We start from the raw sequence: 26,745 nt of genomic DNA, 5'->3' as shown, positions 1-26,745 counted from the left end.
TATATAAAATATGCAATATTGCAATATTTAGACTTTCTTGAGAAATCTCTATCACACTGATTTTTTTTGTTCTAAAAAACGTTTTTTTTTTGTCCAAATATTGCAAGTTTATTCTATCAATATTGTAACTTCCATCCATCAATTTTCTTAGCCGCTTATCCTCACAAGGGTTGCAAGGTGTGCTGGAGCCTATCCCAGCTGTCAATGAGCAAGAAGCGGGGTACACCCTGAACTGGTTGCCAGCCAATTGCAGGGCACATCGAGACAAACAGCCAGACTCGCAATCACACCTCGGGGCAATTTAGAGTGTCCAATTAATCTTGTATGAATTTGGGATGTTGGAGGAAACCGGAGTGCCCGATGAAAACCCACGGAGCCACGTGGAGAACATGCAAACTCCACACAGGCGGGGCCGGGATTGAACCCGGGTCCTCAGAACTGTGAGGCCAATGCTTTCCAGCTGACCCATCATGCCGTACTTGTCTTTAACAGTTACTTTAAAATAGAGAGTTTTTATGACTTGAACGTTCCAATTTTTTTCTCATTGTATAACTTTACCATACTAATATGCATCCACTTTATTCTCCTAAAAAATGTGATGCTGGCAACGAGTTCAGAGTGCACCTTACTTCCTGCCCTAAGATAGCCGGGATAGGCTCCAGCACTCCCGCAACCCTCGTGAGGATAAGCGGTTCAGAAAATTGATGGATGAATGTAAAACTGAGAGTTTTTGTTATGAGTATAATGGTTAAAACACTTTTACCCTATTAGGACAGGTCTTTGCAATACTTTGACTTCATTCTAATAATTATGAATTATGAATATAAATTTGTGTCATATTTTGTATATACAGTATATATATTTTTCAAACCCAGACAAAAATGGGTGAGTTGCTTCTTATTCTTAACAGCGTGGCCATAACATTCCTTTGGGGTATTGGAACACTGCGTAATTTCACAGCATAAAAAAAAAAAAAAAAGAAAGTGGCAAACTGCATAGAGATGAAAAATCATCCTGACCTAACATCAAAAATATCTTATTTTTCATTCCACATGGAGTTCAAAATCTTACAGTATAACATTTTTTCTCTTTGGTTGATGCAATCACTGTACAACAGTTAAATACAATAAACACATATATATGTATTTATTTATTTTGGTACAGTATTTGTGATTGCTGTCAGAGTTTCAAATGACCTTTGCGGGTCACCAACCACAATTATTAATTGGGAGTGGCATCAATGTCAAGTCATTTTCAGCAATTACAGTGAAGCCCGCCATTCGCAAGTATGGGGGACTGAGCCCTGCTGTGAACAACGAAAATCCCACATGAAGCTCCTCAACTCACGTCAACATTTTTTGCCCCCAAGGTGGCACCAGATGACAATTAATGATTTGACCAAAGCACAAAAGCAGCCAATAGATGAGTTTTTCAGCTAACAGTGGAGAATAGGTCCCAAATAAAAAATCTGCCAACTGGCAAATTTGCAAATTCCAAACCGGAAATATGTAAGGATTCATTTTAATTCATGTTAAAAGATATAAAATGATTTTTATTTGTTTGCCACATGATGAGGTGGCTTAAAAACACACCGACTCATTCATTTCCAATTTGAGCGAGCTGAAGGATGAGGCTACCCTTCAAACTTTGGGCCCAATGGGAGCGTGACTAATGCGTCTCCTGCGTCTTACATCTGGTTGTCGTTGTACTGGGGGGCCGAGTACTGATCCTGCATGGCGCCGCTGGCCGCCCCGATTGCGGCCTGCTGGACGTGGGGGTTCTTCCAGGCCCCCGTGGTCCACTCCTCCTGCGCTTTAGTCATGCTGCCCCCGCTCCCGCGGTAGAAGTTGTGGATCTGCAAGCGGAGTGGGATCACAAGGTCGCTTATGACATGAAAATCTATCATTTTCCACACCATTAAATACATTTACTGTTCTGTCGATCTCACGAGGGCCAATACAATAGCTGTATCACATATTCTGAGTTTTCGTGATTTTGCTTTGATGCACTAGTACAATGAATTTGAAATACAGCAATCAAGATGTGCTTGAAGTGTGGACTTCAATGTTGTTCGTCTCTCGGAGGCTTGACATTTTACATTGACAGACCTGTCATTCATCCAAAACTGATGTAGAGCATTTTTGGAGCAATCACATACACTAAAAAAAAATTGCCAGTCGTGGCTTCGGCTATTTTCTGCCACTTTGGAGAATTGGCCAGCGTCTGGCTTTAAAGGAGGCCATGATTAAAGCAGCAAATAGAGGTTTTGCAGCGTGGACATGGAGGGGGTGAAGACTTGTAACGTCACAATTGGGCAAAATTTAGGAAACTCTCCTTGTGTGACTTGACAGCTACGCTGGCCTAAGATCTGCCACTGTCAAGCCACACGGAACCACTGTCATGTCAAAAGTGTTATGTTAGCACAGATCAGAGTTAGCCTCGAATAATCAAGCTTTGCTGGAATGCTCAAATTGTTGAAATTAAGATGGGGAATATTGTTTTTTGGGCATTAATCCAGTGCATGCGCCAAATGCAGTCATCTGGAAACTAATCGACAATTCTCAATTCACATCATTGTCATGAGCAAGGGCGGCACGGTGGAGCAGCTGGTAAAGCGTTGGCCTCACAATTCTGAGATCCCGGATTCAATCCCGGACCCACCTGTGTTGAGTTTGCATGTTCTCCCCGTGCCTCCGTGGGTTTCCACCGGGCACGCCGGTTTCCTCCCACATCCCAAAAACATGCAACATTAATTGGACACTCTAAATTGTCCCTAGGTGTGATTGTGATTGGGAGTGCGACTGTTTGTCTCTATGTGCCCTGCGATTGGCTGGTAACCAGTTCAGGGCTGCCCGTTGACAGCTGGGATAGGCTCCAGCACTCCCCGCAACCCTTGTGAGGATAAGCGGCAAAGAAAATGGATGGATGTCATGAGCAGGGCCTGGCCACTGCCAAGAGGGGTGTAGCCAAGCCACTGCTCTGGGCGGTGCCACCTCTGACACCTGTCACCTGTCACAGCTGTTTTGTAATTAGACCAAGCATTTAAGTTGGAGTTTTTGTCAGTGTCATTTGCCAGTTCGTTGCGTTGCATTTACTGCATGTTGGATACTCCGCTACTCTGCGTAAGTTACAAGTCTAGTGTTGTTAGTGATGCCTCTGCCTTGTCAGACTGCTACACCATTTGGGTCCACTCCCGCACCCCTTGTCCCTGACAACCATGGTGATGAAGTGTGGCCTCCATGAGTGAAGATGCAATTAAATCAATCAAAAATGGGTCAGTTTCCCTTCACACATGAAAATAGTAGAAGAAGTTGCCTCAGGTGAGGTGGGTGGGGTGAGCAATGGCTCATTTGCATGAGACAAAGCCACCCCCTCCAAAACTGGGTGATTTCAACCAAAATAAACTGAGCTGGGATTCTTGATCCTTGGGGTATTTTGGTGAGACCATATCACTGATATGCTATTATGGCACAATTTTTGATGCAGCTTTTGTATCGGAATGCTTATTTTTAGACTGTTGGGTGCATTAAGGATGAAGCGGGACTGCGCGGCATGACAGAAAATGGTCAAAATGGATATGCAAGGTTTGTTGTATAAAGTGTTGCTTCTTACCTTAGTGAGGGCGATGAAAGACAACGAGGCCACGGCAGTGAACATGACGGTAGGCACTAACATAATCAGAGCTATTAATATATTGTAACTGAAGAAGGAGATCGTGGCCAACCAGCCGCTGAAAGCGAGAAAAATAAAAAAAAGACATTTCGTGCATAAAAATGACTCACGGTTTGATATAAGACAATATTATCATCCCAAGCACCCTCTGGGCCATCTGGACGTTAAATGCCAATCATTTAGCGGCCTTAAAAGTAGCAGCGGATGAAAAACTTTGCAGCACTTTCCGTACACATGTGTGTATCCAAACGGCGCGCTGGTGACATTTCAAAAGTTTATGAAGGCTGCCGCCGTCACGAGATTCATTTGCGGGCGTCGGGCCGAGTCAGGTACTCGTTAACAGCCTCTAAAAATCTAATAACAGAGCCGTCATAAAACGTCTACGAGGCTAATTCCTAATGGTCCATCACTGTCATGTTAATGGCGGCGGCCGACATTGCGGGAAAAAACGTGTTTCAGAAGCGAAAGCAGATTATATGGTCTGCTTTAAACACTTTCAGATGACTTTTGTGGCACACTAAAGCGCGAAGCCTTCGAAAAGGCTCCTAAAAAGATTTTGAAAGAAGGTTAGATATTCCTTTTGTGGATTATTTAACATTTACATATTTAATTAGAACTAATTTAACCATAATTAACTAATTTGGTGGTTGGAGGCCTATTTTTAGTATCTATTATTTTAACTATGATGTATTTCAAGTGATTAATTTAATTTGTATTTTTTTCAGTGTAAATATTATAACTGTTATTAATGTAATAATCAATGCAGTAGGTTTTTTTGCTTTCATTGTATTTAAGTTATCATTTTTAGTCACTTCAATTATTACATATTTTGTATAAAATTGTAATTTTTATCTTTGGAATACTGGAATGTACTTTATTTTCTATTTCTTTTAATAATTGAAGGACTGCATGTCGAGTGATCAATTTTTATAATGTTGTACTTTTATGAAACCCATTTTTGTTCTGGGAATTTCAATATATCAGCAGGAGTAGTATTTGGTATTGGTATCATAGTCATAGTTTTGGTAGTGGTAATAATAATGGTAATAGTTGCTGTTCTTGTTGTTGTAGAGGTACGCAAATTACAATCTCTTAATAGTATTATTACAGATTTAGATATAGTTTAGATATTATATTATAAATGTCAGTCATATTACGCAAAATATGATATCCTTTAAGTGTAGGTTGGCATGGCGGCTGATATATCCGCCACACAGTTTAGCGGTCATGGGTTGGGATCTGGACTCTGAACCTTTGCATGTTCTCACTTTGCCGATTGGAGTTTTCTCGAGTTTCCTTCCCTAATCCAAATTTCCCACAACATGTGTGGAAGGTGAATTGAATGTGAATGGTGGTTCGTCTATTTGGGCCCGATGATTGCCCGGCGACCAGTTCAGGGTGTGACGACCTCTCGCCCAAGATCAGCTGGGATGGCTTCAGGACACCCGGAGCGACACAGAGATTGAATGGAATTTAAATCTAAGGTAAAACTATGTGTAGGGGTACACATGCCTGACAGGCATGCAGCATGGGATTGATTCCCGCTCAGTGATGGTGTTGATATCTTCCCTGTGACTGACTGGCAACCAATTCAGGGTGTAGTCCGCCTTTCTCACGAAGCTTGCCGGGATAGGCTGCGGCTCTTCCGTGACCCATGTGAGGATAAGATGTTTGGATAATGGATGGATGGATGGATGGATGGATGGATGGATGGATGGATGGATGGATGGATGGATGGTAAAACCATGTTTTTTTTAAACTAGTAACTTCTTCTTTTCCTTTCAGTTTGTCCTGTTAGGGGTCGCCACAGGACGTCATCTTTTTCCGGGTAAGCCTATCTCAATATCCATTTTACTTTGTGTGTATTTTTCCCCCCATAAATTTTGGGGGCTATAATTTGAGATGGGTGGGATTAGACTTTTATGATGCCTCTTACCACACTCCCCATCCCGGGATGCCGATGCTTTGAATGATGCTGATGCCCACTTGAGCCATGAACACGAAGAAGAACAGCATGTAGTTGAACGAACTGTCACTCCTGGGTGGGAGGGGTGGGGGGGTGGAAATATGATTGAGAGGTTTACTGTTGTAATTACATTTTTTTAATATATATATATGTATATGAAAGTGTGAGAGGTGACTGAAGAGTACTTAAATTTGTGCAATAGTGTCCCCTTCTGGACGATAGCGGGCCTAACACACCACAACATTACAAGTACCTGTACTGTACATTTAACAACATTCATCCACCATCTGAGCCGCTTATTCTCACAAGGATCGCGGGAGTGCTGGAGCCTATCCCAGCTGACATTGGGTGAAAGGCAGGGTACATCACGAACTAGTTGCCTGCCAATCGCAGGCCACACAGAGACAAGCAACAGTCACACATCACATGTAAAGGCAGTTTCTTAATTGGATTAAGGCATGTTTTGGGGATGTTGGATGAAACCGTAGTGCCTGGAGAAAACCTACACCGGCATGGGGAGAACATGCAAACTCAGTCCTCAGAACTGTGAGGCAAACAGCACGTGTATATTTTACACGTGTGACACGTGAGTACTGGTTGATCTTGGTCGTGCTACTAGTCTAATGCAATAGTTTGCTAAAACTGGATGGTCTAATTATATAAAAGTAACCTTAAAGTGGGTCTAGTAATGAACAAAGCATAACTAGTAAGACAATCATTCAACTATCGCAATTAATTTATTCATGAGGACAAAGAATGTACCAGTATTGGACCTTAAACTAGATATCAACCCAATTGAATAAATGATCGACTGCTTCTTTTGCCCAGTTGTAATTTGTTGTGATGTACAGTACAGAAAGTGCACGTCTACCTGAAAGCCTTGTAAATGGGCCGGAACCAGCACACATACGAGCAAGGCGTGAACATGAGTAGCCATATGATTGACAGGCCAAAATTGGTCACGCCCCCTCCTCCGAACATCCAAGCGAAGCAGCCCACGAGATTCACAGCCAGCGTGGCGCCATTAACTATGAAAAACAATGGGGGGGAGGAGAGAAGAAAACCAAATCTCACAGTTATTGCGCAACAGGTGCCAAATTCTGATGGAACTGATGCTACAATTCGGAATTCAAACGAAACCTTAAAATAAAAATATACCGAGCCTCAAGTCACACGGAACTTTGAACTTTATTTGGATTTATTTCATCACACACACCAAGAGATTAAATCTGGGTGTGTATGTTGTTTTTTTTTTTTTGTTTTTTGTTTTTGAAGGATTTGGTGGGCCATTTACAGTATTATTACTTATTAAGTATCAACTACTGTTATTACAATATATACAGCACTATGCAAGTGTGGCACGTTCTAAAGAAAGCGATCCCCCATTAATTATTTAATATGACCAATAAATATTTTCACATAATTTCCAAGTATCCAACAGGGTAGAAACCACAGTCCATTTGTGTATTTACCGGTTCAGTTTATCGTCACCGGGGAGTGGTCACAAAAAAAAAAAAAAAAAAGACTGGATGGCTCATTGGCCACCAAAACTGAAGTCGCCATCCGCCATCTAGATACTCCCAAAACAACCATGCCAACCTGTGCAGCGACAGGGATTAATGCAGTTTCGTGGCTGTGAGAAAAAACTCCACAGGTAACTTGGAAAGAATTACTTTGATACAGTTACAATTTGTTTGTAAAGTTTTTTTTTTTTAATTTTCTGATGAGCTTAATTCACTTGAACAAAGTTTTGTTTACGGTTGTTGTTGTTCACTGCTCACTCTCTGCTTCTTCACCTTTATAGGCCAACGGTTTTTCGCGAAATAGCGATGTAAATATTTTCCCAAATTTCATCTGTGGATAAGCAAGAAAACACCTTTTCTGTGAATTTTTTTCATTGATTTCATAATACAGAACTCTGGAAAGTGAATTTGATTTCTAATGCGAGGAAAGAAGTTGGAATTTTCTGTCTGAAATAGGACGTTGCAGAGACAACAAATGAAGAATGCGTTTAGCATGTATTTCCCCATTGCGAGTCCTTTTTCCAAAAATATATCTGATTGACTTCAAATTTAATGTTTTAATGACAAAAAAATGCTGAGTTTTTCGCTATGTTATGATGATAGTGCTTCACAGCGTATTTTGGGAAAAGTGAACATGTCACAGAAAGGTATGAGTGCAATATGCATGAATACTTGTTAATAAACTGTCAAATTGTATCAGGGAATAGCTTGAGATGTTTTCAGTATTGGTATGGAAAGCATGGATATATACACTATTGCCTGGAGCTCTGTTTGCTATGTTAGCGGCACAACATACTGTAGCTATTACCACATGTGAACTGCAGGACTCGTGTTGGTTATTAAGATGCGCTAAGTTCATAGGATTCCTCGTGACAGTAATAGTTGCGTATCTCTTGCAAGTTAATGACTATTTTGATGTGAAGTCTGTGTTAAAGAAACAAAGTGTATCGCCGCTAAATGCTAACTCGCGAATGTATGTCCTTTCCGGGTTCCGGTTGAAACGTCATGCTAAAGGCGAACCATCATGGGACAATGATAATAGTTAAGGAAACAAACTGTATTCCTGGAAATGGGTGTTATGTTGGCTACAATGTGTTCCAAAGTGCGTGGTGGAAACTGAAACTGAAGGCAAAGACATTGTTAAGAAGGCCACATATTGCGTCTACATGAGAAATAAATGCCTGAGCCACCATAGAGGTGTGGTCAGGGTATGGTGAAAGAGAAGAGACACAAAAGTCCTGCTGACGCATTGTTATTATCCAGGGAGTTCTCGAGTTAAAACGGTCTCCACCTAAAACGTTTCTACTTTATGACGCCCGTGTGTTGTCTGCCATTTTGGCCCCAGCAACATCGTGTTTCTGCTTAGCTCATGCATCATGTTTATCTCTGTTTGTGCGCTGGGAGTTTATTTGCCCTTTTCGCCCACTTTTTTAACACATTATGGCCCAAAAGAAGAAAGATTTTTTTTTTTTTTTTTTGCAATGCTAGTCCAGCCGAAAGAAAAGCAATGACTGTGGAAACGAAGCTTAGCATCATTGGAAAAAAAAAAGAAAAGAAAGCAGACATAAAGACTTGGGCTTCAGTCAGATGACCGTGGCAGATTATTAAGGACAAAGCCCGTATTTTAGTATATGTGAAGGGTTTCGCCCCTATGAGGGAAACAATGATCACGGGGCAACTTTTTTTGTGAAGAGAAGAAAACGAAGCAATGTTCTTCGATTGTTGCCGAGATGAAAGATTACTTACATTATGGATTGAGGGTCAGAATCAATGTAGGCTTAATATCATCTTTTTGTTCATTAAGGGAAAAGGCAAGGCGTATTTTCTTAACGTTGAAAGACCAGAAACGCAAGGACACCGAGGAGGAATTTACTGCTCGCAAGGGCTACCTGCACTTGCTTCCTTAGCAATAGCTTCCCTTCATTCTTCGCCATCCAACTCTTGCAGTAATGGTACGTGAAGCATTTTATAATTTTCATTTTAATGTATTTGAATTTTTTTTTTTATGAAGTAACAACACCCATCCATATTCTGAGCCACTTATCCTCACGAGTGTCACGGGAATGCTGAAGCCAATCCAACCCGTCATCCTAAATTTTTACTTTAATGGTGAAATCCGACTTAAGTCAAAATTTGAGTTAAGTCGCTACCGCAGGAACCGATTTCAGTCATAGACCGAGGGCTCCATGTATTCTGTTAAAAGGTAAATAATTCTCCCTCCACTGGGAAGCAACTAAAAAAATTAATATGTTACACTTAGAAGAGCCCTGACTCATTTTTGTACATGTAAAACAAGACCACAGGTGAGTGTTTCACAGAGCTCAGGTTAGTGAGGGACGTAGTTTGGGTATTTTGCTTTTCTTTACCGTTTTGTGGTGGTGTTGTAACATTCATCCCTAAATGCTGTCATTACTACTTTTTTCACATTTGCTTTTGTCTATGGGGATAGCATTCTATTTCACCTTAACTTCATTATCTTACTTAAAGTTTCATCACTCTTTCAATGCAAAACTAACAATGGCATAGCGTTGTTTTAAAATGTAACTTTGGTGGGGTAAGAGCTTTATAGACAACTTTTTTACGTTGCTTGTTTAGGGCGTCATAAAACAAAGGGGAAAATAAAAATTACACAATTCCATTTCTATACCCCAAGACTGTCTAATCAGCACTGAGATTTGTTAACAAATAAACCAGAGCAGATCAAAAGAAGCACATTGGACAGGCTATTATTGCACGAGCATCCTTGTAAAGCATCTACCTCTTCTCACGAGTGGAGGAGACGGCAAATTGAGATGATTAAATCACTTAAACGAAGCTCTTGAAACGTTTAGCCACACTCACACATCCACAGGTGGTACATTTTCTTGCACAGGCTGCGGTGCTGCTCGGGAATCTCTTCAAAGTCCTGGTAGAAGCACGGCTTGAGCGGAATGAAGCCGGGCAGTGGCGGGAAGTTGGGCTCTGTGAAATGAATGTCAAAGAAGAGGGCAACTACAAGGCAGTGCAGAAGAAACGTGCATAAGCAGTACACCATAGTAGGAGTATCTTAGTCCTTACCTGCCATCGCAATATGTGTTGTACTCCAAATCTCTTCAATCTGTCACAGGGAAAATGAGATTGAAAGACGTGTGACGGTTCAAGAGGATACAATGTAATATGATACGGTGCGATACCATACGAGACTCTACGTTGCAATGTGTTGTGATCCGCTCAGTTTCAATAGAATGAAATGCAAAACAAAAAAAAGTGATACACTTATACACGATTCAATGCAATGCCCTACGATGAGATATGATTCCACGTGGTGTAATGTGATATGGTATGATAGCCCATATTACAATGAGAGGTGAGCTAATTCAATGGGATGTCTTACAATATGATACAATACTATACGATGTGCTCTAATACTAGGCAGTATGATACGAGACAATATGTTGTGATATCATGCGATATGACACTATATAGTGCTGTGCTTATTTCTTTTTATTTTTTTTGCATATCACACACAGTTTTCGAAATCATCAAACCAATTTTGACATCACTCAAAGTCAACCCAAGCAAATACAAAATACAGTTTTCAAATAACAATTCAATTTATTAAGCTCCAAAAAATATTTGTTGAATTACGAAATCACTTAAATAGAATCTGTCAGAGAACTTGAAGTACGCTACAATATCTTGTGAACCACTACATCATGTCACGAGGCAAAGAAATTTAAGAAGAAATGAGAGAAAAAGTGATTGAAATCAACGTGGAAAAGGCTACAAAGCCATTTTCAAGGCTTTGGGGCGCCAGCAAACCACAATCAGAGCCATTATCAGCAAATGGAGAAAACTGGAAACAGTGGCAAATCTTGCCAGGACTGAGTGACCAATTGAAATTACTCCAAGAGTGTGATGATGACTCATCCAGGAGGACACAAAAGAACATCGAACAACATCTTAAGACCTGCAGGCCTCGCTGGCCTCAGTTAAGGTCGGTGTTCATGACTCTACCATAAGATTGTTACTGACCAAAAATGGCATCCATGGAAGAGTACCCAAGTGAAAACCCTTGCTGTCAGTAAAAAAATACAAAAGTATGAACAGTAGTGACAGTGCCTCTGGATTGACAAACAGGGTCTTTTTTTAAGAAGGTGGACTGGAGGGTGTGTTCCAACTACTGGGGTATCACAATCCTAAGCCTCCTTGGTAAAATATGTTCAGGGATTCTGTAAAAGATGGTCGAGTCTTTTAAAGAACTCGAATCTTAGATTTACGAGGAGCAGTGTAGTTTTCGTCCTAGGTGTGGAACAGTGGACCAGTTCTATACCCTCGGCAGGGTCCTCAAGGGTGCATGGGAGTTTGTCCAACTAGTCTGCATCTATTTTGTGGACTTGGAGAAAGCATTCAGCTGTGTCCCTTGGTGAGGCTAATGGGAGGTGCCTCGGGAGTATGGGGTGCCGAAACCCCTACAGGGTGTTGCGACGCATTGACAGCAGTAAGTCGGACTCGTTTCCCGTGAAGGTTGAACACCGCCAAGGTTGCCCTTTGTCTCTGATTCTTTAGATTTTCCAGCCACATCCAAGCCGTACAGGGGCTCTGGTTTAATGGTCTCAGTACTGTCGTCTCCTTTTTGAAGGTGATATGGTTTTGTTGGTTTCAGCAAGCCGTGATCTCCAACTCTACTCTTTGAAGCGGCTGGGATCAAAGTCCATATCTGAGACCATGGTCCTCAGTAAGAAACGGGCGGCGTTCCCTCCACAGGCGAGGGATGGGATCCTGCCCCAAGTGGAGGAGCTCAAGAATCTTGGGGTCTTGTTCACGGGTGAGGTAAGCACGGAACAGGAGATCGACATGTGGTTCCGTGTAGCCTCTACAGTGATTCAAACGTTGTATCACTGCCTTCTGGTGAAGAAGGAGCTAATGAAAGACAAAGCTCTCATTTTACTGGTCAATCTACATTCCTACCCTCGTCTACGGTGACGGCTTATGGTATTATGTCACCAAACGTAAAAGATCCTGGACCGGCTGACATAAGTTTCCTCTGCAGGGTGTCCAGGGTCTCCTTTTGAGGTAGGGTAAGATGCTCGCTCATCCAGGACTAGCTCACGAACGGGTTATGTCCCACTGGGATGAAAGCCCATGAATGAGCCGGGACACATGAGAGAGACGATGAATCTTGGATAAAGTGGCTGGGGAGAAGGAAACCTGGTCATCCTTGCTAAAGTTACTTTCCCCGCACGGATAAGTGGAAGAAAATAGATGGACATCTGAAAAAGAGCCCAATTTACTTTCTTTGAGTCCTTGCGACTACATTTAAATCACTTAGCCTATGAGGGTGCTCTGTCAGAGATGAACAGGTAATTTTAGTACCCTGACCTATAAAAAAAAAAAAAAAAAAAACCTCTAGAATGTACTGAATCCACCATAAATTGACCGTGATATAGTGAGGGTTTACTGTACTGCATATTGAGTTCTACCAGATCATTTGAACGCCATATCTTGTGGTGTTCACAGCCTCCAGGGGGCGTATTTGTGTTCATTTGATAGTTTTGCAGCGATATGCTGTGATGCATTAACTAGTCATATAATCGTCATCAACTCATTTCACACAGTGTGATTGAGGCTTCTAATAGAGGGAGGGGAGGGTGGAGGATAATCAAGCAGCCACCATTAAGACATGGGAGGCCCTCTCTCGCATGCTAAAATGTCCCTGATAATAATTACCGCACACAATATATCCGCACTGCACTTCAGGGGAATAGGCCTAACAAAGAAAGCAATGCAAAGACGACTTATGGAGAGAGACATAATCTTCTTACCTTCTCTTTCAGGGGGCAGTTTCCCCGTATGGCCTAAACACGTCAGGCGTACGCCAGAAGGTTTTACACGGTCCAGGAATGTGCAAAAAAAAAAAAAAACCTCGAGTGCAATCAAGTATCCGAAAAAGAAAATGGATGAGTCGATTATACAGAGAAATGTGTGGTCTGGTTGAATCCCAAGTAGTCAACGCCTCTGACCAGTCAATCAAGTTTCCTCTGAAAAACCAATGGGTGAGATTATTCTAATCCCTCATGGCCCCACCTCTCTGTCCATGGTGCTGAACTCGGAGGTGAACTGCAGAGTTGTTGATGCAGAGGACATCTATCCCGGTATCTTTGGGCGAGAGGCGAGATACACCCTGAACTGGTCTCCAGCTAATCACAGGGCGGAACAAACCGCCATTCACACCCGCATTCACATCTAGGGGCAATTGAGTCTTCAATCAACCTGGCTTCTCTTCATCTTTTTGGGATGTGGGGGGAAACCGGAGTACCTGGGGAAAATCCACACAAGAAAATGCAAGATCCTCACAGGCGGGCTCAGGATCTTGAGCCCAATCCTCAAAACTGTGAAGCAGATGTGCTAGACAATCACTACCAAAATTAAATTTTAATCAAGATTAAAAATATCAAAGCAATTTCTTTATTTGCTAAAATATTTCTCCTCATTGGGTAAAGTTTTTGTGGAAGGGCATGTCCCCTTTTTTCAATCATTTTTTTTCCTTAAAAATCCCAATAAAGTAGACCTATTTATCTTGTGATTTTATTGCTGATTATGAAAAAAATATAGGTTAAAATAGCAAATACCATAATTCTAGAAGGTGGATTCTAAATACACAATTTTTAGGTATTTTAAGATTTCAATGTCGGGGTGTCAGTTAAGATGTTTACTTGCTTGAAGATTTTTTGTAAATATTTTGCTAAAATGAAGTTATAACTGTACATTACTCGTTTCCCCAACTTTTTCTTATTTATCAAGAAGCCTTTATTCTTCCTAAAATATAAAAGATGTATATTTTGTCAATTAGTTCCATCATCCATTGATTTTCTGAAGTACTTTGGTTTTTTAAAGGTTCAACACTTTTCTTTGCTTGAATGGAATAGTCCATGCCAGTCTTGATCGTTTTCTCTCATCCAGGAATTAAAATCCGAATCAGTTTTACAAGAAATAATAACCATGACAATACAGACATTTAGGACATTAAAAAACATAATTATGGAGTATAATTGTCACGGACGATATACTGTACTATACTCTGGGAAATTGTGATTATTTCTTTTTGCCAGGTGGGGTCACTGTTTTACTTTGAATGAGCAGACCTTTCGTGCTGGGAGAAGTTAATTCATCGAGAACGTGCACTTTCTAATGTGATCACATATCAAAGCCTACATTTACAACAATAATATGATGAATATTAATTAATCTAACATTATGTTTGTTATTGAGATCCCGGTTTCCTATTCTCACTGCAGCTTTAAAGAAGTAGAAACAAATAAATGTTTTTTTTTTCCCCCCATGATGTATAAATCCAGTAACGTGATGTAGCAAAGACAAAATGGATAGGTTTCCAATGACGTCACCACCACCTTTAGACCAATTGGATAAATGAACGATGGATAATAACACCTTCACGTATTACCTCTGTTCTCTGACCTCTATGACACACAAGATGGCGTAATTGGAAACCTGTCCATAGGTGACCCACACGTGAGCTGTGGAAAGAACACAAGGGTGCAGGAAATCAGGAAGAACATGTACGATACAAAAATTAAAAAAGTATCAATTATGTCCAATCTGTTGGGCGTGTTCGAAAAAACATACGAAGACCTGCTTGGAAGATGTTAGCTGTGTGTAAAAGCTTAACGATCAGATTATTATTTTTTTTTTCATATTCATACTACACATAATTCGCCGTATCATGGGCTTTTGAGTCTGTGCTGTGATTTCAATGCGGTAAAATAAACCATAAATCATTAAAACAGTAAAGAAAAAAGAAAAGAAAATTTCCATTCGACACACAAAAAAATCTACGTTATAACTGTTCATTACTGTATTATACTGTATATAGAGATATGTTACTTTTAAATGTCATATAAGAAAGAAGGAAAGGAAGCAAATGAGGAGTCACTTTGATTGGTGGCGTATACGTGCTCATTTTGTTAATTGTGCCCACCTGTCCTCGTTGACCCGCGTCCCTTTGTTGACCAATCAGCTCCCTCCAGCCCCTCTGTCTTGTCCAGGTGTTTCTCATTGTCGCGTTAGTCTCGGTATATTCAATGCTGTTTTCCTGCTGTCATTTTCACTCCATTGTCCATGTTACGTTTTTCAAAGTCAGGTTTCTAGTTTACATTTGTTAAACTTCTACTTTGTTGTATTGGGTGTTATTGGTTGTTACTTTTAAGTTGTTTTCAAGAATTAAACTTTGGGTTTTTTTTTTTGTTTTTTTTTTTGAGATTTCTCTCCAAATCGCCTGCGTCCCTGCTTCCCTGCATTTGGGTCCTCCATGCCTTGCTGTTCCTTCCTTGCCCTCACTGTGGCAGAATCAAGATGGTAAATGGCTGGTAAATTGAAATATAATCCTATGGTTATCATCATGTATGTCTGCCTCTCTCGCTCTCTCTTCCATCTTTCCATCCATTTAAAAAATGCATAATGGTAAACAATCACAATAAATACCCCTGAGCATCTTCTGCTAATATCTGCACAAACCCCACATCGTATTTTTTTTTTTTTTTACATGTAATGAGTTGACTACACATGAAGTCATTAGCCTGCCCCTCATTAAATTATTCATAGTCATAAGCATCAGAACCATTATGGCTGCATGGTTACCATCCATTACGTATGCATGGATAATTCAAGTAACCCACGGTTTTGAGAGCTCAGAAAAAGTTGGCTGTGTTATCACTTTTTCGACACCAACGCACTTTACACATGCGCTCAGTCGCCCCTGATGTGAGCTCATGTGTCCCACTATCTCGGTCGTCATGGAAACACCTTTCCACTGGACCAAGCGCGCTGTCCACGGGGAGTTTAGTCCGCGGGGTCACTTCAGGAAAAGGAGGTGGGATAACACATTTCAATATTAAAATATGTACCATGCACCACAGCTTGCTGTTTGTTCCCTGCAGCTGATTAAACCCAGTGACAAATAATTGTTGTTAATAACTTTTAATCATTGAGCCATCCATTTTATTTGGGGAAGTCTGAGCATCCCTGCTAAGAACCGACCTGAATAAGCGGTAGAAACTGGATGAATGGCTATCACAACTTTATGTTTCTATGATTGTTTTTATGTAATTCCATAATTTTATGAACTGGCTTTGATTTTTAATGCTAAATGTTTTGTCTGTTTAGTTAATATTTTACTTTTAATTCTTCGATGGTTCTATAGTCCTGTGGCTTTTATGGTGACCATTTCAATGTAACGTGTTGAGGTGCTTGTATATCTGCAAAAAAAAAAAAAAAAAAGTGACGTGTTGGTTTTAAAATCTTGTATCTCTAGTCCTCTAATTAAATGTCAAAGTAAACAAACTTAAAATATGGTTTTATATTGATTCTATCGTGCTCTGCTGTGTGGCGAAGTGGTGCTTGTAGTGCACATAGTAATACAGTATAGTGCAGCTCAGTTGATGGTAGCTGGGTGAAGCATTGACATTATTCGAGGCAATGGCGTACTGGCACAGGAACGCAAACCCAGGTATTATTTTGCAGCATTAAAAACGCATCAGCTGATGCTTCCTGGCTGGATTTCAACAAACTCGTCTGGCCTTTTAAAACTGCCAAGAGAAACACGAAAAACCGCGTCTGTTTTGAATAAAGTTCATTCTGCTAATTGGTCTCTGTGAGATCCGCAGGCGACGTAATCAAGCCATGTCCAAATGTGTCAGGTTATGGCCGCCCAGGGTGTACATAAGTCCACAGAGGCTCTATTTTCTGTTTGTCATCTTAGTCGCAGCAAGAAACCTATTGTACGGTATAACGTCAAAATAAACGATCTCAAATTTACCTGGGAAAAAAAACTGCTGCCAAAATGATATTAGTAAAAGTTCTTTCTTTAACAGTAAAAAATAAAAATCTGTATTTTGAAGGATCTCTATTATTAAAGCTTGCAGATGTCCAAGGTCAGAGCGACAATGTTGGGTGTGCCAACTTTATCATGATGTTGAAGGGGTTCCGTGACTTAAAACATTAAGAGAAGGCTGGGAAATGTGTGTCTGTGCCTCAAACCTTTTGAGAAAGACACGTTTTTAGGGCAGGGCGGCACGGTGGCGCAGCTGGAAAGCGTTGGCCTCACCGTTCTGAGGACCCGGGTTCAATCCCAGCCCCCCTGTGTGGAGTTTGCATGTTCTCCCTGTACCTGTGTGGGATTTCTCCGGGCACTCCAGTTTCCTCCCACGCCCCCAAAACATGCATTGATGAGAGACTCTAAATTGCCCCTAGGTGTGATTGTGAGTGCAGCTGTTTGTCTTCATGTGCCCTGCAATCGGCTGGCAACCACTTCAGGGTGTACCGTGCCTCGTGCCCGTTGACAGGTGGGATAGGGTCCAAAACTCCCCGCGACCCCTGTGAGGATAAGCGGCTAAGAAAATGGATGAATGGATGTTTTCGGGCATGTGTGGGTAAAAGATGGTACTGCAACTCGAGATGTTGTTGAAGGGCCTGCGTGGCTTCACCGTTTTTCTTTTGATGTTGAAGGTAGCGTGTGGCATAAAATGTTTGGGAATGGCTGAAGAAGACCATTCTTTTAGGTTATGTGAGGGTTAGAATGAATGACTTGATATTGAAGACAAAGTAAGGCATAGAACATTTGGGGAAAGTCCGGTGGATGTGGCGACTTTGTTGGAATATGGGATGAAAATGTAGGGTGTTTGGTGTGTTTGTCTTGAAACATTTGTGAAAGGCTGGTGACAGAATCCTTTGTTGGGGTGTGCACTGCTAGATGGTATTCTAAGTAATTCAATAGAGATGTTGAAGACGTTGTGTGGCTCAACTCATTTGGCATTTTTTTACATGATGGAAGAAGATGTGGGTTAAAACATTTCTAAGAGGCACCATTATTTTAGGGTGCCAGCGTCGAGAAGAGGTGGTGCGCCAACCCCTTTTGAAGGTTGAAAGCTGTGCATTTATTACATACCCCCAGAGTAGGGATGGTGTTCATCATTTGTCTTCCTTCAAACACGGTTAGTGGGATCATGACCAAAAAGCTCCATTTTGGTCTCATCTGACCACAAAACCTTCTCCTATGACTCAATGGCAAACTTAAGACGGGCCTTGACATGTGCTGGTTTAAGCAGGGGAACCTTCCGTGTCATGCATGATTTCAAACCATGACGTCTTATTGTATTACTAACAGTCACCTTGGAACGGTGGCCCCAGCTCTTTTAAGGTCATTGACCAAATCCTGTCGTGTAGTCCCGGGCTGATTCCTCACCTTTCTAAGGATCATTGAGCTCGCATGGGGCTCCACTCCGATTGTGATTGACCGTCACGTTTGGCTTCTTCCATTTTCTAATGATTGCGCCAACAGTGGCCCTATTTTCACCAAGCTGCTTGGCAATTTCTCCGTAGCCCTTTCCAGCTGTGTGTGGAGTTGTACAATTTTGTCTTTGGACTGCTCTTTGGTCTTGGCCATGTTACAAGTTTGAGTCTTACTGATTGTATGGGGTGGACAGGTGTCTTTATGCAGCTAAACAACCTCACACAGGTCACACAGGATAATCCATGGAGTGGAGGTAGACTCTTAAAGGCGGACTAACAGGTCTTTGAGGGTCAGAATTCTAGCTGATTGACAGGTGTTCAAATTCTTATTTGCAGCTGTATCACACAAATAAATGGTTTAAAAAATCATACATTGTGATTTCTGGATTTTTCTTTTTAGATTATCTCTCTCTCACAGTGGACATGCACCTACGATGAAAAATTTCACCTCCATGATTTCTAAGTGGGAGAACTTGCAATACAATAGGCTGTTCAAATACTTATTTTCTTCACTGTACTCTGCGATGTACCGCTCCATGAGACAATGCAAGCGGAGCCATTTACGCCCCTTCAAAAGAAAAACAACAAAAGCGATTGGGGGAAGGGGGAGTTTGACCACAACCGCATGGGACACAGTTATCCTGTAATAATTCACATTTCCTTTTATCAGACACGTGGGAAATGCATGCGTCCCATTTCATTACATCAGCCCAAATCAATCGTGTATCATCGCTGGAAGACGTGTGCGTTATATTACCAAAAGAGAGCCTTTAATCTTTGTGTCTTTGCTTACAATTCAAAGACAAGTATGGGGATCTGCCACAGTAACATGCTTTGTACTGCGTTTGGTATTCAGCACGAGAGGGTGTTTTGTGCACTTGAATTCGAATGGAAGCTTCGGTACGCGAACACTGGCTCACCATCGTTTTGCCTCTTCGAGGATGCCGTCTTTGTGTGGAAAGCAGGCAGGCCTCCAGCTGGCTGTGCGCGATGTGTTTCCATGTATGAGTCAGAGAAGCCCTCAGCGCTCAGTGACTGATTGATTGGGATGCACACCACCAGGCGCCCCGCCCTTCCCCTTCCCCTTCCTCGTCTTCCTGCTTCTGCCCAATCTTGGGAAAATAAATAAAGAAATGGATCAACAAAAGACCACATGTACCCCTTCTGCTCTCACTTTTTCTTAATAGACTGCACAGACCTTCTAAATGTGCCTCACTCACACCAGAGATATTTACTGATCAGTTGATTTATGAATAATTAATAGGAGGTGTGTGTGGGTTGGAGCTAAAGGCTTCATGTAGTCATCGCCCTTGAAGATGTTTTTGCGTATGTGCAGCTTGGAGTTATGTGGAAGTGAGCTTTATAGGTTGTGTGTGTGTGTGTGTGTTGTCTTATCTATGTCAAGATGTTGAAGTGGATGGCATAAAATATTTGACAAATACTGGATAAGCCATCCTTTGTGTAAAGTGTGTGTCTATGAGAAGAGGGGTGCTCCGTAATAGTCTGTTAAAAGGGGTGGGCGGGTGTCTGATATTTGGGAAAATCTCCTTTTCTTGGGTGGCGTTTAGGAAGCGGGTGGACACCAACTCTGTTGGGATGTCGAAGAGGTGCCTGGCTTAAAATGTTTGGGAAAGGGTGGGAAAAGCAAATTTTTTTCAGGTTGTGTGAGGGGAACAGTGGTTGTGCCAACTTTGTTATAATGGTGGGGTGGGCGAGTGGCTTAAAAAGATGGAAAGGATGAAAGAAGCAGTGTGCAAACGCCGTTAAGTTAGTCTCAAACAATTTGCAAGGCTGAGGGGTCGCACCGACTGTTAGGATGTACTAACTTAATGCAGCTGACAAATTGGGACCAGCGGGGCATCATTTTAAACGATCTGGATGTTGAAAAAGTGTGTCGCTGAAATGGTTTGTAATGCACCCTTTTCATTGGGTTTGCGTTGTGCTGGGATATTTAAAATATTTGAAAAAGAGAGAGTGCAAAGCATCCTTAAAGTGTCTGTGGGAAAGAAAGGTTTGAGCAACTATGGGGTGTGTGTGGCTTGAATTATCCACCCATTCATTTTCTTTTGCTGCTTATCCTCACGAGTGTCGCGGGGAGCCTATCCCAGCTGTCAACGGTCACGAGGCAAGGTACACCCTGAACTGGTTGTCTCCATGTGCCCTGCGATTGGCTGGCAATCAGCCACACTCACAATCACACTGACGGGCAATTACGAGTGTTGAATTAATGTTGCGTGTTTTGGGGATGTGGGAGGAAACCGGAGTACCTGGAGGAAACCCATGCAGGCACGGGGAGAACATGCAAACTCCACACAGGGGGATCCGGGATTGAACCTGGGACCTCAGGACTATGAGGCCAACGCTTTACCAGCTGATTCACCTTGCGGCCTGGCTTGAAACTTTTTTTTTTTTTTGAGAATGCCACAGTTTTTTTTTTTTTTTTTGTTATGTTGTTTATGGCTAAGAGAGGGGTGTGTCAACTCTGCCAGGACGTTGAAGTGGCTGATGGAAAAGGTAGCCTTTCTCTTATGGTGTGTTGAAGAAGAGTGGGTGCTGCCATTTGTGTTGGGATGTGGGGGGCTTCTTTTTTTTTTTTTTAGGCCGTTGGTGGGGCAGCTGAAAGGGCTGCATGACTTTACAAAGTTTGGAAAAGCGTATCTTTTTTCCAAGTCATTATTATCATTATTGCTCGAGTGGACCCGCAGGCAGCGAGGCAGTCAGTGTGTGGCAACGTGCATGCCCCCCCCCACCCCCCACGCCCCCTCTCTCGCCCACCCGCACGACCGTGTAGCATGTGTGTGTGTGCGCGTAGCAGCAGGCAGAGGCACACAGCGGCTCTCCCGGCACCTCACGCCACTCTTCAACGTTGGCTCCAAACATGGCGTTGACTCACCGAGGGACACGACGGCTCTTCCGCCCGCGTCAACCTGATTGTTGTTGTTGGGACGAGTAGAAACGGGTGGGAGTGGGGTGAGAGACTTAAACAACCACAAAAAGAACGCGTAGACAATAGCGGATTGGCCACCCGGGGGTAAAAAGAACATGCATCGGATGTGGCTGTGACGGTGCAGACACGGACGAGGAGACCCACGCTATCCCATTGGTGGACCCCCTTCCCCTGCAAAAAGGCTGTACATGGCGTTGGAGAGCACCCCTTGGCTCATCGGTGTGCTTCTGCTCTTTTGCGCTCCATCCAAGCAAGGTAAATACTGTACAGCGTTCCCTTCCATAAGCATGCTTTTTACTCTTCCGATTTGTTTTCTTCTTTAAAGTGCAAGTGTATGGAGGAAAAAAAAAATGGGGGGGGGGGTGGATGGTCACGTCGGCACATGTGCACCTTGCACCGTGCAGGACGATCCTCTCAATACTGTACAATAAATACAGTACTCTTGAATACTCTTGTGGTGGCCAGTTTCGCGCGTGCATGTATTCTTACTGTCCCGTACAGGAGTTGCAACATATTGCCTGTAAAGCAGCGAGAGGGCTTCCAAAGCATGCTGATCAAGTTTTGTTGTGGTCAGTGCACTCACTTGTACTGGTTGTTATTTAGGGGGACCATCCTGTAACATACACTATATTGAATTTGACTATTGTTTTTTTTTTTTTTTTTGGGGGGGGGGGTAAAGAGATTTATCTAGTTCATGTCATTGAAAAGTACATTAAAAAAATATAGTACAGTATAGCAAAAGTGGCACAAGTACTCTGTACTTAGAAGTCAAAATACAAGGGTAAAAAAAAAAAAGATAGGTGAAGGTTATAATACTGAATCAACTGCTGTATTTTATTACAGTAAAAGGTACTCATTCTGAAACCACTTAAACTTTTTACAATGGTACAATGGATATATTGGATAGAACAAGCAAACAAAGTACGTAGTTCATATACAGTACTCCAAAAGTACTCGTGCTCCGGACTTGGGTGGAAGTCCGCTTGTGTGCAAAAAAAAAAAACAAAAAAAAACTTAAAAGTAGAAATACTAATTCAACTGTTGTTCATGAATAAAACAAAAAAATAGACTGAAATTTAAAAAAGCATAAAAGTAAAAGTGAATCCTGTGGATAACATACAATTACTTTTTAAATATTGCTTCAATAGTATGCCATATAATTGGCTACGACTAGGTTATGACATTTGAAAGTAGTTATTGTCCGGTACAGCTGAGGAAAAAGGTTTTCACGTTGCGTACTTAAGACTCTAAATTGTACTAATTTCTGATATTCTTTTACTTAAATACAATAACTGTACTTGAAAATAAAAGCAAAACTATTTACAATCAATTATAATACCCATTTTGATAACTTGACACAAGAAAAAAAACATCTTCACACAAAAATAGTTTCCCTCTTTTATATCAACGGTGCCCATAATTATAAGAATAAGAGAAAAAAAAATCATGTTACATGTCACAAGTGCCTGCTAATAGACTGATTTTTGTTAACCTTTTAAAATTAAAATTATGAGCTTAAGAAAAAAGCTTTTTCAGTCCTCCTCATATGCTTTGCCCTAATTTACTTCTACAAGATGTTTTGTTAAATTCTGTTCAACATAGAATCTTAAAGTAAAAAACAAATACTCCCCAAAGGTCACTGAAAAGCCAACCAAAAACCAGTCAGTCAGTTCCTGTTGAACTCGAAAAGAAATTGAAGTCACAGTGACACGAATAAGACATGCAACGTGAATATTTTTATTTTTCTGGACTTTGGGAAATTAAAAAAAGAATAACATCACTTTCACTGTTGCTGATCATATAAATCCCACAAAATAAAATCAATTATGATTCATTAGAAAATTGCATATCACCATAATTTCTCCAAATCTCTTTTTGGAATCTGTCAGTTTTTATTAGGCAGATGTTATTGGGGTGCAATAATGCCCTCCTATGTTTAAAAAACAAAAAACAAAACAACAACACAGCAGTCATACCATCTTTGGTATTGAAAGACAAACCCAGAAATAATGTTGACCTGCCACTGGATTGAATAATAAAGTTCACGATTGGACCACCGCTCTATGTTAAATATAAAACACGGGATGAGCGCAAAACAGACCCAGCATGATCATGCAGTCGTCAATGTTCTGGAAAATATACGCTTTTCCGTGGAGTCCAATCAATAGTCTGTGCATTAGACGTCAGCAGGGAGACTCCTTTAAGGTATTCTTAATTTATTTCAGTCAATCAGGCCTTATGTAATAAAACAACACAAACACAAAATGTTGTTTTCCATTCAACAGAACAACAACAAAAATACAAACTAAAACGAGGTGTAATTTCCATTTTGCCACACCACACACCTTCTTTTGATCAGCTGAGTGTCCTCAGCGCTTCTTGTGCGTACCCAAAATCTAAATTCTCCAAGTGACCACACTTGTTTTTCTTGTGATTTTTCAGTATCCAATTTGCTTTGAGCAATGAACTTGAGATGCACACTTTATTGTGCAATCTGGGCTGCCACAGCCAGCGAAATATCTGAAAGTTACTGTAACATTTGCACTTGCAAGCAGTAAACTCAGCGACTGAATAATAGCTTGTCTGTGTAGGAGAGAGGACGGTATGCAGGTGCTGACCCGACCAAAATGCGTAGTAAAGGAATATATTTTTCAGTGTGGGTGCTGCGTGGTAGCCACCCACCTCGTGCATTGCCAATCACATAAACAATGATCGGGTTGGTTGATGGCGAGCTACTGTGTGCAAAGTGCAGTGTGACTTACGGCCATACTACTACTTTGAGTGCACCCGATAGCCTCAACTCTCAAAGGGCCTTAACAGTTCGGGGGCCACAAATAGCCCACCGGATATGGCTAAGGGCAGCCTTTTTACTGGCTCATTTTTTTACAGTTTACCAAGATAGAAATAAATCTACAAATAGTGCTATCTATAGTCCTACAGGAAATGTTAGTACAGCTAATACTTTTTAGGGACCAGAATTAAATTCTTGTATTCCCTTTATGTGGAGCTGCAGTGTTGAATCAGGCAATCGCTCAGCCAGTTTATTGTGACGCGAAGCAGTTTATGTTCCTGCTTTCATAAGCTGGAGGTGAGCGTCGGAAAGGGTTTTGGCGTGGGGGGTGGGGGTGGGGTGCCGTTAGGAGTGGTTTAATGTAAGCGTATATGCCAGATCTATTGTAAGATCCCTCTGAGAGTTGACATTGAGAGACGTGGCGGCGGTTGTGAGCAGGGAACAATGTCAGTTGCGTAGGAAAAATCTTCCACGAGTGGGTGAACGAGTGGCTGTTCATTACAAAGCCCTGTGCAGGATATTAGCGCATAACGGCAGTCTTACAGGGTCTGCAAAAAGCCAATTAGAAGTGAAAGATGCGTGATGTTCTGAAATGGTTGCGAAATAGCACCCAAAATTATAGTCAGGTGAAATGTACCTACTTGTGCTTAATGTCTGTTCCAGATGCAATTGCTTGTGTCTGTTTTGAGGTTTTCTGAAAGGAAATCTCGACACTGTCCCTGATAAAATGGTTTCTGGTGGCCGTCTCGTCACAGTTTGATTGTGTTTGGCCCATCATCTTTTTAAAAACTGAGAGTGACTCTTGGGGTACTGAAAGGCTACCAGTGCTTCTGAAATAAAATGAGATGAAATTACCTTGAATTAAGAATTGGTACTTTACAAACGTAGAGAGTAGTGTGATATCCAGAGAAGGAAAAGTAATTTTTGTATGCAGGAGACCAGATGGAAAGGCAGCAAGGCCCTAAGCCTCGGAAGAGGGTTCAAACTGTTTTATTACTCTCTGCATAGGCAGAGGAATGGAGTAGGGGGGATTCTGAAGCAAGGCTGTGCACTCCTGTAAATAGGGATGGATGAAAAGTAATGTTCATTGTCACAAGTATTGTTTAAACTATAATGAACTGGTAACATAATATAACATGTTTAAACATTAAACACTCTGAATGTTGTTCACAAATGACAGCGTGTGGCAGTCGACACTTTCATTCAGCACCCTTTCTTGTCAAACAGCCCAAACACGTGAACTCAAATGGCAGTCACACACTTTGGAAATCAAAGTCCTCTGTCACTACAGGCTGAGAGAGAACAGGAAGGAGAAAAAACAACAGGAAGTAAAAATTTACCAAAGTAAAACCAGAAACTAAGGTTTACTTAACAGAAGCGACACATCTCTTAATTCTTCAACATTACAACAGTGACCCACTGGATTTGCAAATTCACCTACTGGTAGGCTCATCGCGATACTAATCTTACTAAGATGCAATATTTTCCACAAAACAATCACGAGAATTGAAAATACATTTATTTTTTTTAAAGCCTCTAAAATCCTGAAACATAAGGCTGTGTGGAGGCGTGGTCGTGCCACTCCCTCGCGTGCATCCTCACCTGTGCCTCATTGGTGTTAATTATGTTATGCATTCAAGCCTCGTGTGTTGCGTCACTGGTTGCCATTTTGTTCTGCAAGTATAGAACTCGTGCATATGACGTCACAGTTTGCACGGCGCCGTATTGCCGGTCAAACCTAGCTGCTCTGCACTGCGGGAGCCGTTGAACCAGAGCGGATTTTTCAAATTGCCCGAGACCTGTTGTGCTGTTGGTTGTCACAACAGATGATAAAGATATTAAAAGAGATCATTCTATGGAATACCAGCTGAAAAGATCAGAAAAGATCAATGGATTTCGGCAATTAAACGTGATGGATGGAGCTCAACCAAAATACACACACGCCTGTGTAGTGATCACTTCATTTCAGGTAGGAATTATTCTTCTCCGTCTCAAATTACCAAGAAGTATTTATAATGCCAAGTTGGGTCATTTGAGAACAACGCGTATTTAAAAAAAGAAAATAAACCGTCTGTCACAGGAGAGTGGTTAATGTTTGGCTGCAATCGCTTCCGCGTACGTTCCATTGAGTCGACTCCGTCCTCTTTTTTTCAATCATAGTTAATGAATGAGAGTTTGTGTAAAACCAAGGGTCATTTATTTAAATATTGGTATTTGTATTGAATGCTACCTGAAAAGATTGGAGTCCAGCAAAGGTTAACATGTGGCCAAATACACTTCCGTGTTCACGAGCCGTCAACCCGTCTTTAATTTTTTTCAATCATAGTTAATGAATGCGAGTTTGAGTAAAACCAAATGTCATTTAATTAAATATTGGTATTTGTATTGAATACCATCTTAAAAGATCGATGGATTTCGGCAATGATTAACGTGTGGCCGAATATGCTTCCGCGTTCACGAGCCGTTTCCCCCTCCTATGTCGGATTTATTTCTGATTGAAAACAGATCCCGCAATGAAGTATTTGTATGCGTTCATACTTTTATATGCTTTCAAACTCTT

At 41.4% G+C, this 26,745-nt stretch overlaps 2 protein-coding genes across 15 annotated transcripts in view; one reads left to right on the top strand and one right to left on the bottom strand.

The window, feature by feature from the left end:
* Positions 1 to 280: 280 nt before the first annotated feature.
* LOC133497836 (secretory carrier-associated membrane protein 5-like) lies at positions 281 to 15,132 on the bottom strand. 13 transcript variants are annotated; one of them, XM_061814034.1, is made up of 10 exons: positions 15,095 to 15,110; positions 14,606 to 14,678; positions 13,414 to 13,459; positions 13,228 to 13,340; positions 10,219 to 10,258; positions 10,003 to 10,122; positions 6,510 to 6,666; positions 5,609 to 5,710; positions 3,613 to 3,730; positions 281 to 1,855 (listed from the first exon to the last, which is right to left on the bottom strand). In XM_061814034.1, exons 4-10 carry the CDS (start codon positions 13,285 to 13,287, stop codon positions 1,688 to 1,690), a joined length of 765 nt encoding a protein of 254 aa, XP_061670018.1. In that variant the 5' UTR covers positions 13,288 to 13,340; positions 13,414 to 13,459; positions 14,606 to 14,678; positions 15,095 to 15,110; the 3' UTR covers positions 281 to 1,687. The 13 variants fall into 13 exon arrangements, with proteins under 13 accessions (XP_061670018.1, XP_061670021.1, XP_061670017.1 ...); XM_061814037.1 differs by lacking the exon at positions 15,095 to 15,110 and adding an exon at positions 15,046 to 15,085 and having other exon boundaries at positions 13,228 to 13,299; positions 13,385 to 13,459; XM_061814033.1 differs by lacking the exon at positions 15,095 to 15,110 and adding an exon at positions 15,046 to 15,085.
* Positions 15,133 to 15,210: 78 nt separating this feature from the next.
* Positions 15,211 to 26,745, top strand: part of igdcc4 (immunoglobulin superfamily, DCC subclass, member 4) — a 72,052-nt gene continuing 60,517 nt past the window's right edge. Inside the window, exons 1-2 of one of the 2 annotated variants that reach the window (XM_061814560.1) lie at positions 15,211 to 15,296; positions 15,420 to 15,527. In XM_061814560.1, coding sequence (XP_061670544.1) covers positions 15,521 to 15,527 — 7 coding nt within the window. In that variant the 5' untranslated portion in view covers positions 15,211 to 15,296; positions 15,420 to 15,520. Of the gene's footprint in view, positions 15,528 to 26,745 lie in introns of both variants that reach the window. The other variant, XM_061814559.1, reaches the window with a different exon arrangement.

This window comes from Syngnathoides biaculeatus, chromosome 3, assembly GCF_019802595.1.
Source record: "Syngnathoides biaculeatus isolate LvHL_M chromosome 3, ASM1980259v1, whole genome shotgun sequence".
NCBI lineage: Eukaryota > Metazoa > Chordata > Actinopteri > Syngnathiformes > Syngnathidae > Syngnathoides > Syngnathoides biaculeatus.
Note: the sequence above shows the minus strand (reverse complement) of the source record. Positions and strands in the feature narration are given on the sequence as shown.

What these genes read in the sequence shown, in the direction of transcription:
- LOC133497836 (XM_061814034.1), bottom strand. Translation starts at nt 13,287, where the DNA reads ATGTCCTCTGCATCAACAACTCTGCAGTTCACCTCCGAGTTCAGCACC. An exon ending in AACACATATTGCGATGGCAG is followed by an intron (nt 10,123 to 10,218) that starts GTAAGGACTAAG and finishes TTCATTTCACAG; the next exon opens with AGCCCAACTTCCCGCCACTG. An exon ending in CTTTCATCGCCCTCACTAAG is followed by an intron (nt 1,856 to 3,612) that starts GTAAGAAGCAAC and finishes CTCCGCTTGCAG; the next exon opens with ATCCACAACTTCTACCGCGG.